General features: G+C 32.6%; 1 protein-coding gene across 1 annotated transcript in view; it reads right to left on the reverse strand.

Moving 5' to 3' along the window:
* Nucleotides 1–11,673, reverse strand: part of Hasp (Hig-anchoring scaffold protein) — a 59,858-nt gene that overhangs the window by 13,803 nt on the left and 34,382 nt on the right. The window contains exons 9-18 of the mRNA XM_014434397.3: nt 11,162–11,350; nt 10,829–11,002; nt 8,241–8,445; nt 5,432–5,540; nt 5,134–5,311; nt 3,780–3,983; nt 3,591–3,697; nt 3,412–3,517; nt 3,146–3,328; nt 767–929 (exon numbers count right to left, since the gene is read on the reverse strand). Coding sequence (XP_014289883.1) covers nt 767–929; nt 3,146–3,328; nt 3,412–3,517; nt 3,591–3,697; nt 3,780–3,983; nt 5,134–5,311; nt 5,432–5,540; nt 8,241–8,445; nt 10,829–11,002; nt 11,162–11,350 — 1,618 coding nt within the window. The remainder of the gene's footprint in view (nt 1–766; nt 930–3,145; nt 3,329–3,411; nt 3,518–3,590; nt 3,698–3,779; nt 3,984–5,133; nt 5,312–5,431; nt 5,541–8,240; nt 8,446–10,828; nt 11,003–11,161; nt 11,351–11,673) is intronic.

Here is an 11,673-nt window from a genome sequence, read left to right on the forward strand (position 1 = left end):
AAAAAAAAAAGATTCAATAAATAACAACTAATTGTCCCTTCCATTAAAGCTAAAGAGTTCTCATAATTTGATGATTGCTATTTAGAAAGTCTTTCATGAGAATATAGAGGTGTGTACGAAGGGTTGTATCCATACATATTAGCTAAACTTATTCTTTGATTAAGTTCCCAACTGATTTCACAAGCTATTGTTACTTCCCAATTGTTAAGTATTTTAAATATTATATATTTATATTATTATAAACTATACCAGAGGACCTTATATCCTGTTAATATAATTGAAGACATGACTGGATGACAGTGTAATGCTACATTCTAGGAAAAATTGAGGTTTTATTTGAATAGAGAATATTTTAAAAACTCATTTATACCTAGTATCTTATTTAAGTTTTCTAAAGCTTATATTGTGTTAAATCATTTTAAGAAACAACAATTGACAGTTTTCTGTTTTAAATATGAATAAAAAATCATTAAATTCAATTTTTCTAAGATTCATATATTCGTAACAGAACACCTTCATCCACTCATGTCTTTAATTGGAGTATAATTATAATAAAATCATCTCGTTTCCTAAATAAGAATAGGCTTGAGCATATACATTACATACATGTAATTTCAGTCAAAATAGTACATTCAGTCAACCTAGCGCCTTCATCTATTCATGTTTTCAATTGCAGTGTACACATAATAAAATCAACCTAAGTTTCTTTCTAAACATGAGTAGGCTTAAGCATAAACATGTATGAAAGTTCAGTCAGAGCACTTACTTAGTTTCTGCATTAGCTAGTGGTTCACCATTTTTGTAAGCAAGTGTCCCTCGAACAGATTGAGGAGGAGAACAACTGCCTCTCAGTCCACTCAGGTAGTCAACTTCTCCAATCTCTCCTGCCTTTGTAATGTCACCTCCAGCCATAAACATGGAGCCTGGATCTGTGAGAAACATTTTACAACCAGACAATATTGTGTCACTGATTTTCACTGAAACCCCTGTGAGTCATTTCTCATCCCTTTTTCTCTTTTATATACATACAACTTAAGTGTTGTTGAGAGTAAAATAGAAAAAAAAAAGAGAAAAAGGGATGAGGAATGACTTGCATAGGTTCCAGTGAAAGATTGCTTTATTGATTTTTTTTTGTACTTCTCAATTCATAATATAACAATTAAAGTATAAGGAAACAGGTCTACCATGCTCTCTCATAATATTATTCTTGGTAATGTAAATATAAAATATGTAACAAAGACTTTACTTTATAATTAAGGATCCCTGCATGCCACCTCATATATAATAGCATAGTAAATTGGTGAACATGATACCGTTGGAAAGGAACTCCAATGATTAATTATAGATATTCATATCTAGCATACCATGGCGAGGGGGTTCATATGGTATCTGGTGTTTGAATTAAATATAGCGCATACTTTTTCAGTCGGTTCCCGTCAGGAACCGATAGAGATACATAATATAAATACATAATACAAATAAATAGAATATAAATATATAATTATAAATACATGAATAGTATATGAATAAATTTGAATATAATACCTCTAGTCGGATTTAGAAACCCCGAAGCCCCGTATACGGTAGCATATTGTCAAATTCTCTACGACTGTTGGACGAAAATCTGTCGAGCATGCCATAGAATTGGAATCATGTCCGAAGGGGTCGTAAAACCATCTCTGCTGAACAGTGTATGGCATGGCCACCTTACTGAATACATCAATGTCTGTGACCCACTTATAGCCTTTCAAGGTGCATGAACCCACCTGTTAGTCACTGAGCGACATTTTCGGGGTAGGGGTATCCTCTTGAACTGTATGGGGTGGGTTTTATATTTCGTTCTAAGACATACCTAAGAATCCTCTGGATTGGGTGTGTTTGTGCCTCACCAAAAATATTTGCGCCACAATGCTTGTAATGTCTCACTCAGCCCATCGATAATTAGTTTTTTCTTGGTGATTCTCCAGGGTCACCTCGTTTTGATGTTCCGTATCTCGCAGGGTATCTATCAATGAGGTGCATTGAATAAATAATCGATCTACCCTGATCTGTTCCGTTTAACAGGGCGGTTGGATCTTTCCACACATCATCAAGTTCCTGATATATAAATGATTGATCCTACCGGCTTTGGATGCTTCTTTTAGTGCTCTGCTGATTTGCTCTTCTCTAACACCCGATTGTGTCCAGATCATCTAATGAAACTACCATTATACTTGCTATGTTCCATCTTTAGCAAACCCATGGTTTTCGTCTTCCGAATAATCTGGAGTCTCTTGTTAATAAAGTTCTCAAGTATCTTAATTTCCACCTATCTTTCATGGTTCGAACTTTCTTCTGTGGATGTCTCCTCCATAATCTGGTTCTCTGGTGAGGCCAATTGCTGTTCCTTCCCCACGGAAGCTCCTCAAATGCTCAACTTAACTATACTCATCAATTGGCCATTAATATAAATTTTTAACATATTGGTTAACCATTAATGTTTTATTTTAGTATAACATTCAAATTATCTTTTGTAACTCTGAATTATCTTCTAATTACTAAGCGCTTTTTAAGTATTGATAGTTCAAACAATTGTAATAGTAATTTGAATGAAATGTACTTGTTGTTTGTCTGCTATCTCTTCAGGAGTTTTCCTGGGTATCTTGAGGAAATGGAGAGGATGTGTGCGTCCTGAAATGTCCTGATCTGTCCGCCCAGCTGCCTGGGAAAAGTGTCCATATATCTTTGATATTCAGAAGGCAGAACTTTTCCCACTTAGTTTTCATTGGTCAAAATTCTTTAAGAACTGTCCCCACGCCAATTATTTGATTCCTCCTTCATTTATAATGAGCTTCAAAGTGTAATGGACTTCTGCTAATTCTATTTTGTACTTTAATCTTTGAATGCAGAGCCTAAACTTATTCCGTAACTGATTTTATTTAATGCCTTCTAACTTCTTGGATTTGCCCCTGGTCACCATATATTCCTTAATCTCTTAAATGAAACGACCTAAAATTAACTATTTACATCATCCTTATTATGATAAGGTTAAAGTAAATTTATTTTTATAACTATAGTAACAATGACATTGGTCAATGTTAGCTGAGCCTTATCATACGAATATATTCTACATATTATATGTAAATATGTATACCACTTTTAGTACCTGGCTTGCAGTGTGGAGATTTTGGTCGTAACTCCCCTAGTACACAAACAATGGTCTCACTTCCACTTGGTTTGAATTCAGTGTCACATTGAAATCGTACAATTGAACCATTACCTATGGTCAAACCAGGCCGATAACCAAGTAGATACTGGCCATGAGAGACAACGGGGAGCTGGCATGGAGCTACAATATGCCAAAAGAGTAATTACTTAATAAAATATTTCAACTGACAATAAGGTATTAATTGGAGGTATTCAGCTACAGACCTGGTGTACAGGTAGGAAGTACTGGGACATTCCATTGCCCATGCCAACATCTCATTCGGCCATTACCTTGAACATTATATCCCACTCTACAAGAAAATTCTATCACCTAAATGAAAAATTAAGTTCATTATAAATAACAGCTGGATTACAGAAATTATATTGATAAGGAAGTATGTTACATGATCATGTGGTACAGGGGCAGAAAGGTTCAAAATTTGTCCAGAGATAGCACTTGAACCTCCAGCAGTATAAATACCATGTTTAGACTCCGGAATCTTACATGGAGCTGAAATAAATCATTATTTTTGAAATATTGTTAATTAATTTCAAACTATAAACTAATTTAATACAATAGTCATCATATTTACCTAAAGAACACTGAGGTTTCGCAGGTTTCCATTTCCCACGCGTACAACGGGCAGTTCCATTTGGTAGATTACTAACAAAACCTGTAGAGCATGTTAGGCGGAGCATCGTTCCTTGGGACCATGTATTATTTGGGTCTCGACCATTTTTGATGATATCCAGTTTTCCATTGGGTTCCTCACCAGGGTCTTCACAGGGGATACCATCTGTGAACATGTTAGTTATACTATAGAATTAGATACTCCCTTAAATAACCAATTTCCAATATATATATATATATTGTAATATCCTCTTTTTTAATCAATAGTTGATATTTATATATAAATGATTTTAGTTATATTTGTATTTTATGATTATCGTTTCAGTATTGTTTTAATTGTTATTTTAAATCAAAAAGCAAGCTAACCAGTTTTCATTGTCTAAAATAAATACACCATTCAAAACAAAGAAGATGGCGGCGCGCGTCTTTCCGAAGTGGTAGTTGAATTGTTTGTGTTGAGATAGATTGAAATTTTTCAACTTTTGTTGTTTCTATACAATAATTATAGAAAAAGAATAATCAAAGAAGAAATAGAAGAACATAACAGTCATCAATAAACTATTTACATCATAAATCATAGCAAATAAAGCAGAGCGATTGTAGTACAATCGATTATTTTTGGATCGACCAGTGAACATTGAAGATAAAAGAGAGGAAACGGGCACTCTTGATTTGGCTGGCCTGGTGAGAGGACGTCGGTCGGACTTAGCATCATAGACAAGAAGATATCAACAATCATCAAAGGAAGATGTGTAATTGGTTAGTTTTGTTTCTAACTGGAATTTATTACATTTGTAAAATAGCTATTAATTAAGTTTAAGTGTTATTAGTAGTAAAGTGTCGTCTATTTCTGATTGCCTGGAAACCCGCACTGAGAAAAGAGTCTTTATATTATAAAATTTAAATAAAATTCTCCTATCAGTTAAATACTAAAAATTTAAATTTGAACACAATCTATCTTTTATATTTGAAATTAGTTAAAACTATTAAAATTCTTTTTATTTTATTTTAAATAATTTTTGATTATTATAATATATACAATTCAGTTGTAAAATAAAAATTTTAAATTCATGTATGAGATTGGTACAGAACAGTCAGATAATCCTCAATCTTATGAACAGCACCTCGCTGATCACTATGTAATATCTGTTGTCATCAAATAACTTTTGAACACAAAGAGTTCATGATGATTTACATTTGATGGTGATTGATAATTAATAATATGTGTTTTGTTAAAAAATTATCATCATAAATGACAGAATGGTGTACTGTTCTGAAGCAGTCTACTTATTACAAAACAGTATTTATGTTTCTACCTTGTTTTTTTTTCCGTCTTGATCCTGTTTTTTTCCCTTCCTCAGTCTTTTCAGTTTCTTCTTCATCAACATCATCACTTCCTTTTGTACTACCTCCTGACTTAGTCGGACCTTTTCGTGAACCTCCTAATGTTGAATCTTGCTTGTTGGATGAGGGATTTTGTGGTTTCTTTATAACCTTAAAAATAATTAAGTAAAGACTAAACATATCCTCAACTATATTTTTATATTAGTTATTAATAAGCCACTTGCTTTAATTTACTGATATTTAGATCTGTGAACATTCAGTTTAACTTACAGTTCCTGCAGAAGCTGACAAAGCACGTTTTGCTCTTCTTAAAAATATCAACGCCAATGCTCTTTTCTTTCGGGTCCAACGTAGTCTGGGATGTAAGCCTGGTACACACCTAAACCAAAAAGTGACACTTCATACATTAATCTAATAATTATTTTTAAATATTGTAATATCCTATTTTTGAGTAAATAGTATATTTTTATGTATAAAGGGTTTTTAATATGTTTTTATTTTATGTATCGTTTCAATATTGGTCCATTTCTTTGTTAAACCAAAAAGAAAGCTAACCAATTATGTTCAGTCAAATATGGAGTCAAAAAGATCGTTATTCAAAACAAAGAAGGCGGTGTCTTGCCAAAAGTATGTTGAATCGCGGTCATGCTGAGCAGATTCAAATGTTTTAAAAACTTTATTTTAACTTTCTATCATAATTGAAATTACAATACATTTAAGAAAAAGTAGAATTTAAGAATAAGTATTAAAGAAAATTATTGATATAGGAAATCATAAGGAAAAACTCAAAACCGTAGTGCTACAATAGATGTTAAGAACGATCATCTATAGAAGGGGAAGGAAGAGAGCTTGGTGTTTGGAATCAGTTGTTGTTTAGGAGGGATAGGGAGGACATATCCTGGATGCAGGAGGTGCTGAACATCTTTTGTTTCCCTCAGTGGGACATCTAGAGAAAGAAGACATCAAAGAGTCATCCAAGAAGAAAAAGTGAGTGGATGAGAAGTGAGTTGAAAACTTTTTAGAGGACCAAGGCTTTGTTTTTTAGGACCACAGGCTTTTAGTCTGTGAAATAGAAGTCATCAAAAACCATCAATCAAATATAAGAGCATAAATTGGTTAGTGTTGTACAAAATAGAATTTTAAGTATATTTGTAAAAGTAGATGTTAATTAAGCTAAGTGTCTGTTTCTGATTTCCTAGAACCCCGCCCTGAGATTAAGATTCTATAATATTATATATAATAAAAAATAAAAATTCTCATATTTATTTAATATTTAATCTTTTTATTTGACCTTGTCATCTTCAAAACTATACTTTAGATATGAGTATAAGTAAAAACTATTAATATTCCTATTAAATAATTTTTGAATATTACAATATATTGCCTGATTTTCTGTCATTTATATTTTATACTATGCTGCTCAAATTTTATTTTTTTAATAAATATATACTCCATACACTATTTTGAAGTAATTTTGTAAATCTCAATTTTTTATTTTTTCTAATTTCATCAGTGATTTATACAATTGATTTATTAGGAAAAGATACTCTCAAATAAACTAAATGAATTATTCCTATCAGTGTAACACAGCAATGTATATATAGTCAAATATGTAGCTGTAGCAACAGAATTCACCTGTTTAATAAGGGAGTTGTGGAATGCTCAAGTTGTGAATTCTGTGCTTTATTTTGCAATTGAATTATATTTTATGGGATTATCTAGACTTCTGAGTGTCTATATTGGGATTGTGTGAGGGGAACCCTTTTAACTTCTGCCCTGAACTTCCCCTTTCTGAGATAAAAGCCAAGTGTTCTCCAATTTGATCCATGTTATAGGTATGTATAAGTCTCTTTGATCTCCCCCTCTACTTCTACACTGAATACTGAGATCAACTTATTCTAAAAAAAACTACTTGATCTCTTATAAAAAAATGTCTTTGCTAAGCTGGCAGTGGAATTTCCATTTTAATCTTCGAAAAATCAAAGAGGATCAGGATTGTGATTTTCTGTTGGTATATAGAGGAATAACTCTATTTTGTTCTAAATTTCCCAATACCTCTCATGGGAAATTTTTAGTAGAGCCTATTGCATGGAATACCCAGAATGGAAACCTGATTGGAAAGAATTAAGTTAATTTGGTTCTAGGAATGAGGCGAGTTGAGAATGAACTAATCTTTCCAGAGTCGGATTGATTTCACAGTATTTAGATGGATATAAAATCAGAAGTTGCATAGAGATATGGAACCTTATTCAGCAGGCGGGCATGTACTTTTTTCCAGGCTGTGTAAAAAATGAAGTTTTGAAGGGAAAAGTTATTTCATTAAATTCATACATCTCAGAAGTTAATTTAGTAAGGAAATTGATTTAAGCGTACATATAACTTTAAATTAAATCAAATGAAAGGTAAGTTAGTAATTGTGAACTGTTAGAAAATAATAATATTCTGATGCATAATTTTCTGATCTGTTCAAAATAAAGTATATTTAATAAAAATATAAATTAATTTTGGAATTACCAGAAAGTTTTCTTGGGATGGTAAACAGAAATACTTCTGTATTATCTTTTTTTCTTATTAAGCAGCAAAATTATTAATATTAAATATTTGTTTCACATGAAACTTTATTTAAATCTCCTTATCAATGTAAATTAATGTTAGTAGACATTTTTAGATTGTTATGGAGCAGGCCAACAGAAGAAATGAAATATAAAATAAAGCTGAGGTGTAGATAGTTGACCGTAGATTAATGATTGGAGAAGTTTGTCGGGGATGCGGCAACTCAATTGCAGGCTCAATTTCTACACCAAAACCCCTGATGAAGACCTAAAACTCAGGTCGAAACGTCGGCATAAAATAAATAAATATGGTTTTGTTTATTTATAATGAGGTGTATTTGTTTATTTATGTTGTTCTTTGCTGACCGCACCCCCCGACAAACTTCTCCAATCATAAAATAAAGCTATCCTTGTTAATAAAATATAACTTTTCTTGAATGGGATATGTAAAATTAATGTGATAAGTAAAGGAAACATTAAAAATGCTAAAAGTATAAACAACCAAGAAGAAAAGGATACCAAAATACCTTGGCAAGTTTTTTGGAGACCAATGACCTGCGATGCATGTAGCACCAGGTGGGCCTTCAGCAAGTGTATAGCCTTTGTTGCATTCATACATAATTTGCTTATTGTTGGTAACCTTCCGAACATAAGGCCTATAATCATAGAGACCCATGTTTCCAACCAGGAGCACCTTTCCATTCTCAACGTAGCCAGGGAAAGGGCAATAGACTGCAATCAATAGTTTACTATTAGTTCATGTATAAAATCAAAATACATCTGATGAATTTTCCACCATATTTTAATATGCTCTTTTATGAGTAAATGGTTATTTTTTATATGTAACAGATATTTTAGTATAATATCCTCTTTTATGATTAAATAGTTATTTTTTATATATAAATGATTGTTCGTAGGTTTTATGTGATTTATCATTTCAACGTGTTTATTTGTAGTATTAAACCTAAAAGCAAGCTAACCAATTTTGATCAGTAAAATATGCAGTCACAAAAGATGTCGTTGAAATTTAAGATGGCGGCATGTATCTCGCGAAAGGTTCGTTGAATCGTGGCCAGTTCGAGAAGATTCAAATATATTAAAAAACTTTATTTTAACATCCCATCATAATTGAAATTACAATGTATTTAAGAAAAAATAGAAGTTAAGAATAAGCGTTCAAGAATAATGTTCATGAAGAAAATCACTTGCAAAAACTCAAAACTTTGCTATAATCGATGTTCACTTTGAACATCGAGAGAAAGATCATGGTTCGTGAGGACATTAGTTGCTTAGGCGCGGGCAGCGAATGATTTTTCCTGGATGAGGGGGTCCTCATCATCTCTTGTCCAGCTCAACGGTGGACATCTTGACAAAGGAGACATCGAAGAGTCACCCACGAAGAAAAAAGGATTCTTTGTTTGGATCGCCAAACAAAATACTTCGGTGGATGAGAAGCGAGTTGAAAACTTTTAGAGAACCAAGGTTTTGTTTCGTTAGTGTTTGTTTACTGAAAGATTTCCCACAGTTAGTGTTAGTTTGTTGACAAAATCATCAAAAGAAGATTCTATGAAATTGGTTAGTTTTGTTATACCTAAATTTAAATACATGTGTAAAACAGTTATTAATTTAAATTAGGTGTTATTAAAAATTAGTGTTCTGATTGCTTAAAAACCCGCTCTGAGATTAAGAGTCTAATTATATCATAAAATTTAAATAAAATTATAAATTTAAATATTAAAGCTTTTCATTTGAACCCAAGCTATCTTTCAGATATGAAAATTAATTTTAAAAAATATCAAATTTCAACTTATTTTATTTGAATATTACAAAATATACTTGACTCCAATCAGATTTTTTTTTTATTAATTCAGTAATTTTTTTGGGATAATCTATATTATTATAGGAATAAATAATTCTGTGATGCAGCTCAATGCTTGACTGAGTACCTTACTAATGGGACTACACCTCACCACTGCCGGACTACTTTTGCTTCAGTTACCATCCTGATTCTGTTCTAAAAGCTTCCTCCAATCTAGTCTTCATGTTTCATTTCAGTCTGGACAGCTTATCTCCTTCTTCAGACGGTGGCTTCGCCGATGTCAGGTGCTCAGGCTCTTCCTGGGTTGAAGTGCATTGAACCTCTTTCCACACAGATGAATTCCTTGAAAGTCTGGGAGAAGTCTGACTTGGCAAGGATTAAAAACCTGTGTTTTTTTTTTTCAATTTGATGTCCTATTAAGGACTACTCACTTCCCATGATCAGATAACTTTCCCCAGAGCTATTCAAGTCCAGTTGGAATCGATGAGACCCAATAGTCAGGAAGGCTTCCTTTTGCCTTCAATCATGATTAGACTAGGAGGAACTTCCTGAATATCAACCCTGTATGGCTTGCCACCCCTCGCTCATTTCATTCTTCTATGGAATCCTCCCTGATAACTTTCTTCAATATACATAAATTCCATTGATCTTTCCTTTTAACATTTTTTTTTCATTTTTAGATGGAGATGAAAAACACCTTCTTTTTCAATAGATTTAATTGAAAAGCCTTTAGGAATAATATTTACTCCATATTAAACTCATCTGACAGATTTAGCACCCTCAGACCAGCTTAAATAGACTATGTTGTGATCCTTTACAGGCTTTACTAACATTACATCACTTACAAAACGACACAACAAAAATTATGGAAGATATGACTTAACCTAACCAAATAATAATTTATTATATTAAAACATTTACAGGAAGTGTGTTCTCTAGTATATCAGTTTATTACATCTCACTAACATGAGACAAAAGAGTGATAATAATAAAAAAAACAACATACATCCATATATTATCGCCTTTTAGCTTTAAAATTAAAAAAATGAAACTGGGACAGAAACTAAATAATGACAAATTAATAAACCACAACTAACACGCCAATTACTTTATAGGGTAATGGCACTTGATCCTGACAACTGTCAGACAATAGTATAAAGCAATTAAACATAGTATTCAGCAAATTAAATATTTTTAAAAATAATCCTGACAGATATGAATCGATTAAAAAGATTTCAACGTAATATGATTAGAACATAACATCAAGAAATATCATTCTTATATTAAAAAAATTACCTTCTTGGCAATAGGGCTGCTCTCCAGTCCAATTGCCGTACCTACACTCAGAGGTGTTCTGTCCTTTGATGACATAGCCATCTCTGCATTTGAAGCGGGCCTTCATACCGTGTTGGGTTTTAGGCGCTATTACCATACCATTTTTGGGAGCCTTAGGCAAGTACTTGCATCTAGCTATTGGGATAAATCCATAGGGAAATATGAGAAGGTTAGTTTCATGTTTGTCATTAACCTAACAAACGGAGATGATATCAGAGTTATAAACTAGTATTTGTTCAAATCAAAGTGTTATTTCACATATATTTATTTAACAAGCTGCTATGACACACTTACCTGGCTGGCACCTTGGGATTTGGGACCAGGATCCATTGTTGCATACAATTGGGCTTTCCGCAGCAGGCTCATAACGCTGCTCACATTGGACACTTAGTTGGTGTCCATGAGGTACTACCAATGGATCCATGGACCCATTGGCCTCCAACAGAATTCGTCCTTGGGCCACAGCCGGTACCACACAGGAAGCTGACAACAGTGACTATTTTAGTAATCATATATTATATTCTGTTACCACTGAAAGAAAGAGAATATATGCATATATTTTTTACTGCATGCTATATTTCTACACAAATTGCTTTTAGAACTAAAAATGTTGATGGGAATTTGGAATTTGATAGAGGTATTTTAAAGTAATACAGGTTGAGGCATCTTAAAGTAATAATGCTAGGTAAAAGTTATATAAAATAATTACGGGTCTTACAAATAACACACTTTTCAATTCCTCACTTGAAAGCACAGCTAGGAATAGGACAGAGAGAGAGAGAAATACTTTATTTATCTATGCTGCC

The sequence above is a fragment of the Halyomorpha halys genome, unplaced genomic scaffold, assembly GCF_000696795.3.
Source record: "Halyomorpha halys isolate HHAL.00 unplaced genomic scaffold, Hhal_1.1 Scaffold1362.1, whole genome shotgun sequence".
In the NCBI taxonomy this organism is placed as follows: Eukaryota; Metazoa; Arthropoda; class Insecta; order Hemiptera; family Pentatomidae; genus Halyomorpha; species Halyomorpha halys.